The sequence below is a fragment of the Sinocyclocheilus grahami genome, unplaced genomic scaffold, assembly GCF_001515645.1.
Source record: "Sinocyclocheilus grahami isolate Dianchi unplaced genomic scaffold, SAMN03320097.WGS_v1.1 scaffold525.1, whole genome shotgun sequence".
NCBI lineage: Eukaryota > Metazoa > Chordata > Actinopteri > Cypriniformes > Cyprinidae > Sinocyclocheilus > Sinocyclocheilus grahami.
Genome location: NW_015505704.1, coordinates 86434 through 96326, shown reverse-complemented (window position 1 = coordinate 96326; position 9893 = coordinate 86434). Strand labels below are relative to the sequence as shown.

General features: G+C 39.3%; 1 protein-coding gene across 1 annotated transcript; it reads left to right on the top strand.

The window, feature by feature from the left end:
• Nucleotides 1–250: 250 nt before the first annotated feature.
• On the top strand, nt 251–5799 carry fam83fb (family with sequence similarity 83 member Fb). Its single transcript, XM_016237796.1, has 4 exons — nt 251–833; nt 2777–2941; nt 4717–4838; nt 4912–5799. The coding sequence occupies exons 1-4, from the start codon at nt 369–371 to the stop codon at nt 5546–5548; spliced, it is 1389 nt and encodes a 462-aa protein (XP_016093282.1). The 5' UTR covers nt 251–368; the 3' UTR covers nt 5549–5799.
• Nucleotides 5800–9893: the final 4094 nt, after the last annotated feature.

Genomic DNA, 9893 nt, shown 5'->3' with positions numbered 1-9893 from the left:
AAACCATACATCAGTGGAAAGATTATTTATTATCTAGGCTATGTATAAATCTCAATTAAAAAAATAAAATTTAATAAAAGCCCCTTATGACTGGTTTTGTGGTCCAGGGTCACATGTGATATATTTAGAAACATGAATGGGAAATTATAATAAGTCATAGACTATATAATATGCACATTAGGACGTTCTTGTTTTTTGGAATGAAGTTCAACCCTCCTGTTGGAGTCATGCAGAAACAAAGTTCCCCTTCCAACGCATTTCGTGTGAACTCCGCCCACGCAGAAACACACCTGGCCGCGGGCTCGCGACGAGCTCAGGTGAGCGCAGGTGAGGCATTCGGAGCGCGTGAGGCGAGGTAGCGGCGCGTCATGGCGGAGTCGCAGCTCTTGTGTATGGAGGACGGGCTCATGCCCCTCGCGGTGCCCGAGTCCCGGCCGCAGTTCTACTACAGCGAGCAGCAGCGGGCGGCCCTGGAGCTCCTGATCACCGACGGAGACGGAGCCTTCAAGACCCTCCTGAAGGACGAGAACAGCCAAGACTTCCTGTCGGCGCGGGAAATCAAGGCCATCGCCGGCAGCTTCGTCAAATACAAGCCCGAGGAAGACGCTGGAGGAGCGTCAGCGGGTCAAGACAAGCGTGACGACGCCGGGTCCATGCGCTCCACGTACTGGCCGCAGATGTCGGACACCGAGGTCCCGCCGCTGGACATCGGCTGGCCCTCATCCGGGCTCTTCAAAGGGGTCACCCGGGTGTCGGTGCACACACACCCCCCCAAAGAGAACAGCCCGCACATCAAGGAGGTGGCCCGCAAACTCATACAGGAGTCCTGCAAGGTCAGTATTCACTATTACATTAGGCACGTTTAGGTAGATTAAGGGTCTGAGAGTAACGCAATTTCAATTCTCTGTGTGTATGTGCTGTACATGTGGAAGAATTGACAATAAAGCAGACTTCTATACTTCTTCTTCTTCTATACTTCTATATTATATTTATTTATCATTTAATTGTAGTGTACTAACATACGCTGAAAAAAATGATACTCAATTGTAAAGCTAAGTGGTTGCAAACATTTTGTTTTAGCTACATTTAAAAAAAAAAAGTTGAAAGTTAGTCAACTAAACGTGTTTACTTAAATGTAGCTCAAATAAATTGATTGCATCCACTTACCTTAAAAAATGTGGTAAATGCGATGAATCATTTTTGGTTTCAGTGTATGGTTACTGTGATAAACATTTATAGAGGGGAATCTTTTCCTTTATCATCGTAATGCTTCTTCAGTTTCATTTTCTCTTCTCTTGTGATCATTATCAGATCATGACACTCCTTACATGTCAGGTATCTGAAGATGTGCCTCATGTGGTTACCATCTCAATTAACTGGTTTATAAAAACAAAAAAAAATCCCTTAAATGTACTGTGAAACTGGCAGTAGCTGTGGTTGCCAGAACTTTAGCATAAAAATTGGTAGCATTGGTAGAAAATGAGTCAAATTTCATTAACTGAAATAAGGTTACTGTACCAGATTACTGAAATCTGTTTTTATATTTACACTGTAAAAAAACACAAATGTACTGGTTATTTTCTGCCAGGACATTTTACTGACATTTCTGTTAACCCTAGTTAAACCCTCATGTGCACAACTAATCAGAACAAAACTAAGAATAAACAGTCATTTCAATGTAAAACCATCAACTGTGAGCCGTCACACAGGAACCTGGAAATATCAACTTTTATCTGTAAATTATTAAGATGACTTGTTTGTTTCCACATTTAAAAACTTGTAAGACACATGTCACATACAGCACTGGGACATGTTTATATAGGAGGATTCCTCTGGCCCAATGAGGATAGACTATAGCCTACAGGACCTGAGTGAGGCCCTCACGTCACAGGTCTCTCTGTTTCTCATCTGCTGCAGTGCTGGATGCTTTAAGATCTTGTTCAGACTTGATCAGGTGGTCTGTTTCTTCAGCCTCCAGTTCCTGACTCACTCGACATGTAGCTGGAAACTTTCCAAAACATCTGTCATGTGAAAGAAGCTGGAAGTGTGTGTAATAATGTGCTGAGCTGATCCGTGTGTCATGAACATCATCTCACAAATCATCCTCGTTGTCTGTATGCAAATCTCTTGTTTTTATATACGGGAAAAGCTGTCTCAGCACAGCAGGCCGGTCTCGCCGGATTCCAGAGCCAGTTTCTGCTTTACAGCAGCAGAATAAACTATAACGTGCTCTCATTTACTCCTGCTGGATTTATTGAGGCTTTACAAACTAAACAAAGATGTCAGCTGGAAGCTCAGAAACAGAAAGAGAGTTTGAAAAAGTGAAAGCTGCATAAAACACATCTCTATGGGTGTAAATCAGCATAAAGAAGAGTCATTCTTCTGGAAACCTCTGATTGTGCAGTGTGGACATGAAATATATCATATTATTAAGAAGTCATATGTTGCTTTGTGTGAGGAACAGACCCAGATCTAAGTCACTATTCACTAAAAATCTCAAGTTTCATTTGCATTCAGATTAAGCACGCATTGTGAGATGTTCAGTGATCTACAGCAATGATCTCCAAGAACAGAACCACAAACAGCACTGAAATGCTTTGACAAACACATTTTCTTTCCTGTATTGACACATTCTCTGTTGAAACAGAAGGCAAGGACGGGAAATATTGAAGAGTTTTAAAAAAATGACCAGCAGGCTTCAGTTCCATCAGATGAATCATGATTTATGTTTGATGTATTAAATGTTAGTTTTGATTGATTCTATTGTTTTGTCCAGGTCGTGGCTATCGTGATGGACCTGCTGACCGATCTGCAGATTCTGCGGGATCTGTTTGAGGCGTCCAAGCGCGGCGTGCCCGTCTACATTGTTCTGGACGAGCAGGGAGCGCCGCACTTTCTGGACATGTGCAGCCGAATGCAGGTCGGAGCTACAGAGCTGAAGGTACACAACTAAACCAGAAAAACATGTCATTTCTTCAAACAAGATAAACATTAACTGAAATAAACAAAACATTTTACTAAAATGGAGAAAGCAAGGACGGGAAATATTGAAGAGTTTAAAAAAAAATGACCAGCAGGCTTCAGTTCCATCAGATGAATCATGATTTATGTTTGATGTATTAAATGTTAGTTTTGATTGATTCTATTGTTTTGTCCAGGTCGTGGCTATCGTGATGGACCTGCTGACCGATCTGCAGATTCTGCGGGATCTGTTTGAGGCGTCCAAGCGCGGCGTGCCCGTCTATATTGTTCTGGACGAGCAGGGAGCGCCGCACTTTCTGGACATGTGCAGCCGAATGCAGGTCGGAGCTACAGAGCTGAAGGTACACAACTAAACCAGAAAAACATGTCATTTCTTCAAACAAGATAAACATTAACTGAAATAAACAAAACATTTTACTAAAATATAACAAATATAGACATAATAAAATAATGGCAAAATTACTAAAGCTTTAACTAAAATGAAAATGAAAATAGCAATATAAATATATAAAATGTACTTCGTAAGCTTCGTAAGGTTTACTGGCGTCGATGGTTTCATGAAGAACATCCATGGAATCTTTCCACTCTACAAAAAGTTTCTTTATAGTGCAAAGAAAAGTTTTTTAGATTACTAAAATGTTCTTTTAAGAACTGATCACTTGGCATTTAAAAATGTACTTCGAGCCAAGAAAATACATTCACACGTCACATTTGAAGAAAAACTTGTCTATAGCATGTGTGAACATGTAACACATTTGCATAAAATTCAGCAAGGAATGTGCTTTAATGTTAACACAACATAAATATCACTGTTCATCAATCTGCACTGCCTACAAAACCAGCACTGGATCTGCACCCCTTTACCTAAATTCATTACTTCAGAGTTATGTGCCTCTAGAAGCTTGCGTTCTGCAAGTGAACGGCGCTTTATTGTTCATCCCAAAGAGGCAAAAAATCACTTTCACAGACTTTTACATTAAATGTTCCCTCCTGGTGGAATGACCTAAAACACATCTGTTCCATCTTTATTTGACCCTCTAACTCTAGCACTCTCTATTCTAACATTTTATCTATTTGTTTTCTTTTTTGTTAAAAAAAAGGCCTCTAACACTAGCTCTCTCTGTTCATTTTCTATTTTATCTACTTGTTTTCTATTTATTTACTATATAAAAAAATAAATTTAAAAAACTTGCTACATGTACTGCGTTAGACTAACCGAGACTTGTCACAGCACTTGCTTATTATTGCTCTTTTGTTGGTTTTGATTGCTTCTATTTTCATAATAAAAAAGGCCTCTAACACTAGCTCTCTCTGTTCATTTTCTATTTTATCTACTTGTTTTCTATTTATTTACTATATAAAAAATAAATTTAAAAAACTTGCTACATGTACTGCGTTAGACTAACCGAGACTTGTCACAGCACTTGCTTATTATTGCTCTTTTGTTGGTTTTGATTGCTTCTATTTTCATAATTTGAATGAAAGCGTCTGCTAAATGACTAAATGTAAATGTATATTTAACTTCTATTAAAATATTAAAAAATATATATTTTTTAATATTTAAAACTATTAAAATATATTTCAAATTATTATTTTATTTTAATTTTTTAATATTTTGGCCACAAAAAAAATAGTTTTGCCATATGGGTCTAGTCAAAACCCGGCCACTTAGACATTAGCTATAATTTCAGCTAATTTCGATTTCCGATGTTTAATGGTTTGTGTTTCCGTCAGAACGTCCGGACTCGGACCGTAAAGGGAATCGGGTTGAATCTGTCCGTGGGGAGAATCCCGGGAAACGTCCACAGCAAGTACATGCTCATCGACGGAGATAAAGTCATGTTTGGAACGTACAGGTGAGCGAGTGTTACCTGCTTACAGTCTGACAGACGCATCTTCATATCTCATGCTGTGTTTGTGTCTCTGCAGTTTCTCCTGGAGCTCTTCTCGAATGGACAGAAACATGATCACGGTGATGTCGGGGCAGGTGGTGGATTTCTACGATAACGATTTCCGACAACTGTACGCCATCTCAGACAAACTGGACCTCTTTAAGGAGTTTCACATCAGTAAGCCCCAAACGGGAACGCTGTCTCGGGCCGCGGTGCCCAAACGCCCCGCAGCGGCCACTTCTCGCTTCCAGGTCAATCTCGGAGACGCGACGCATGGAGATCTGAAAGTGCCGGCACACAAATACCACAATCCCAAATACCTGCTAGCGCTCGGACAGATCCCGGGACGCACGGAGACGCTGCAGGACTTCTTCAGTAAGATGGAGCCGCCCGAGCCGGAGCCGGAGCCGGAGAATCCCACGGAAGAGCTGGAGAACCTCACACCTGTTCCCTCTCAGCCCGAGAAGAAAGAGTCCAAGAAACTCAAGACACTACCTTTTAACACAAAGCGGTGGAAGAAAGGGAAGAAGGACCAGACGAGTGACGAGGTTATTGAAGAAAACACTGCGGACCCTTCAGACGACGCGTCTAAACACACGCTCACCAGAGACGAGACGCAGGACAGCCTCAAAAAGAAGAAGAGAGGACTCATGAGCTTTTTCAGAAGAAGCTGAATGAGGATTGTTTTAATTATACCCGCTGTTTTTAACTCCTGAAGACTGTTAAACCTCATGTTCACAGAACGCGTGACTCCTGCTGTGTTCCTGAGTGTGTTTGTGATGTGATCGGTGTGAAACTCGAACGCTTCTCAGCTCTGTGTGCACATGTTTGATAGTGATAGTAAAACCTTCTAATGATGTACGAGGCTTGGTAAGGAAACCAAGTAATGTCTAAATTACATTAAAGGGGAAGTTTAGGGGTAAAACTGTGTTTCTGACATCTATCAAAACGGTGCATAAAGAGGATGGGTGCACTTTTATTTTACAGTACATGTACTTGCATAAGAATGTACTGTAATGTACGGTAACTATATGGTTAGGTTTTGGGGTTATTACCTAGTTATTGTAATTACTTAGTATGTACATGTGGAAGAGGACTGCACGATAAAGTGATACCTAGAGACTATATTTAAATTTAGACAGCTTTATTTGTGTACTGCTTTTCACATTTATCCCAGCTAACAGAAACATGTATTTCAAGGTTCTTTCAAAGTTATGAACAAATGTTAGAATGTTTGCTCAAAGTTATCTCCTCTTTAATAATGTTTTCAAAATGTTAGTTATTATTTATGTCATTCATGGAATGTTGGTGAACGTTTGTGTTACACACTTTTTCAAATGTTACAACTTGTTCAGAGAACATTTAAAAGTAACGTTCCCAAATGGAATGTTTCCTTAATGTTCACATAACCAAGAAAAAAGTTTTTACGTAAAAAAACTGGAGGCTTTGGACGTTACATTAAGAAATAATGTTTTCAAAACTGGGAATGTCAGCAATACGTGATAAACATATTTTTGTTAGCTGGGCACATCGTTTCAGATCAGCTGTACAGGATCTGCATTATATTATTCACTTCTAAAATGTCAGACAGGATTTTATTTTAGGATTTGGTTAACTCTGGAACCAAAGTTGGTTATGGTATAACAAAAAACTGTTGTGTAATAATTTTTTGCTAGCTTCCTCTTGACTTCAAACACAAACACATGTGCTCTTCAAATCCCACCTACTAAAGACACATCAGCCAATCCGATGTCAGATGAGCCAAATATACACAATGACTGACAGGTGAAGAAACTCTGTAAAGTAGTTTCTGATGAGCTCATGATGAGTGACGCTTGCCCTTTGCTGGTGGATCTGAGCATCAAACACACTTCCACGATTCACTCACGATAAAGCGTGCAATAACAGCCAAAGATCTCGTGAACTTCACAGGAGAGCACATGAACTGTGTGTGTGTGTGTGTGTACTGGTTTATATATTCTGGTGGGGACTTGAACCTGAATACACACAGACTCATGGGGACTAAATTGTGGTCCCCACGGGTAAACAAGCTAATAAATCACACAGAATTACGTTTTTTGAAAATCTAAACATGCAGAAAGTCTCCTGTGAGGGGTAGGTTTAGGGGTAGGGTTGGTGTAGGGCAATAGAATATACGGTCTGTACAGTATAAAAACCATTACGCCTATGGAGAGTCCCCACAAGGATAGCTGACCAGACGTGTGTGTGTGTGTGTGAGTGTGTGTGTGCTGCAACAGCTCTGACCACAAAAAGGATCCGTGGATTTACTGCAATAGCTCTGAACATCTGAACACCACAGATGAGTGTTAATGTAATGAGCTACACTCCAGTGTTTTAGTCAAGACCAATACAAGACCTGGCACTATACATATACAGAGCTGTTACCAATCAAATGAACCAATAAATTCATCTTTGCACTGCAGAGGTGGAACAGAAGTTGCATACAAATTTGTACAATTACAACTGCGTGAATAATATTGTGAGATGAATGTTGTATATATACAATTTTGAATATAGAAATGTGATTTTAAAAAATGATACTTTTAAATATAAAAAAAACTAAATCCATCTTCAATAAAATCCCAAGTACTCTTTGTCTGCGGCCTGGCCAAGACTGAAGCCTTCAAAGACTGGACTACACTCACAAATGAAAATATAATAAATAAAAAATACATCTGTCCATCAGAGAGCATCAGTTCACCATCCACTGACCAGATGAACACGATGCTCCTCATGGAAATCTAAACATGCAGAAAGTCTCCTGTGAGGGGTAGGTTTAGGGGTAGGGTTGGTGTAGGGCAATAGAATATACGGTCTGTACAGTATAAAAACCATTACGCCTATGGAGAGTCCCCACAAGGATAGCTGACCAGACGTGTGTGTGTGTGTGTGTGTGAGTGTGTGTGTGCTCAAACAGCTCTGACCACAAAAAGGATCCGTGGATTTACTGCAATAGCTCTGAACAGGAAGTGACCACAGATGAGTGTTAATGTAATGAGCTACACTCCAGTGTTTTAGTCAAGACCAATACAAGACCTGGCACTATACATATACAGAGCTGTTACCAATCAAATGAACCAATAAATTCATCTTTGCACTGCAGAGGTGGAACAGAAGTTGCATACAAATTTGTACAATTACAACTGCGTGAATAATATTGTGAGATGAATGTTGTATATATACAATTTTGAATATAGAAATGTGATTTTAAAAAATGATACTTTTAAATATAAAAAAAACTAAATCCATCTTCAATAAAATCCCAAGTACTCTTTGTCTGCGGCCTGGCCAAGACTGAAGCCTTCAAAGACTGGACTACACTCACAAATGAAAATATAATAAATAAAAAATACATCTGTCCATCAGAGAGCATCAGTTCACCATCCACTGACCAGATGAACACGATGCTCCTCATGGACTCAGGCTGATGTTCTTGAGATGATCTCAGCGACAGTGATACTGCTTGTGTTACTGCTTAAATCAACATCATAAACATGATTCAGCTTCCCTGGACCTCCATGAAGCCACCGGCAGATGTCACACGCTGAGGTTCTGATGGAGGAAGTGAAAGCGATGAGGTCATTTCACGTTTCCCTTTTTAAATGTTGCTGTTGCGTGAATAAAGACCAGAGCACAGGGCTTTTATCCTTACTTCAGACGCTAGAAGATTCTATTCCTGTTTGATTCTGCAATCAATCTTTAGTGGCACAGATTCATCTACCTCTAAAACTCTGAGATCACGTTTCAGAATTTTAAAATAACACACACACACATACACACACACACACAAAGATACACACACACATTCACACTCTCTCACACACACACATTCACACACACACACACACACACTCTCACACACACACACACACACTCTCACACACACACACACACACTCTCACACACACACACACACACTCACACACACACACACACACACAAAGATACACACACACATTCACACTCTCTCACACACACACATTCACACACACACACAAACACACACTCACAAACACACATTCACACTCTCACACACACACACAAACACACACTCACAAACTCACACACACACACACACAAACACACACACACACACACACAAACACACACACACACACACACAAACACACACACACACACACACACACACACACACACACTACTGTTCCAAATATGGGGTCGGTATTATATTTTACTGTCTCTTTCTGCTCAGCAAGGCTGCATTTATTTGATCAAAAATACAGTAAAAACAGTGAAATATTATTACAACTTAAAACAGCTGTTTTAAGTTGTAATAATATTTCACTGTTGTTAGTGTATTTTTGATCAAATAAATGCAGTAAAAACAGTGAAATATTATTACAACTTAAAACAGCTGTTTTAAGTTGTAATAATATTTCACTGTTGTTAGTGTATTTTTGATCAAATAAATGCAGTAAAAACAGTGAAATATTATTACAACTTAAAACAGCTGTTTTAAGTTGTAATAATATTTCACTGTTTTTACTGCATTTATTTGATCAAAAATACAGTAAAAACAGTGAAATATTATTACAACTTAAAACAGCTGTTTTCTATGTGAATATCTGTTAAACTGTTTTCAGCATCATTACTCCAGTCTTCAGTGTCACGTGATCTTCAGAAATCAGTATAATATGCTGATCTGCTGCTCAAGAAACATTTCTGATTATTATCAATGTTGAAAACAGTTGTGCTGCACAATATTTTTGTGGAAACCGTGATACATTTGATTTTTGCAGGATTCACAGATGAATAGAAAGTTCAAAAGAACAGCATTTTTAAAAAAATAGAAACCTGTAACATTATAAATGTCTTCACTGGCACTTTTGATCAATTTGATGCATACTTGATCAATAGAAGTGTTCATTTCTTTAAAAAAAAAAAGACTGACCCTAAACTTTTGAACAATTATCGGTGTGCGTGTGTGCGCGTGCATGCGTGTGTGAGTGAGTGAGTGAGTGAGTGTGTGTGTGTGTG

Coding starts and splice junctions, on each gene's coding strand:
- fam83fb (XM_016237796.1), top strand. CDS start 369: ATGGCGGAGTCGCAGCTCTTGTGTATGGAGGACGGGCTCATGCCCCTC. Junction 834..2,776: donor TCATACAGGAGTCCTGCAAG/GTCAGTATTCAC, acceptor TGTTTTGTCCAG/GTCGTGGCTATCGTGATGGA. Junction 4,839..4,911: donor GTCATGTTTGGAACGTACAG/GTGAGCGAGTGT, acceptor GTGTCTCTGCAG/TTTCTCCTGGAGCTCTTCTC.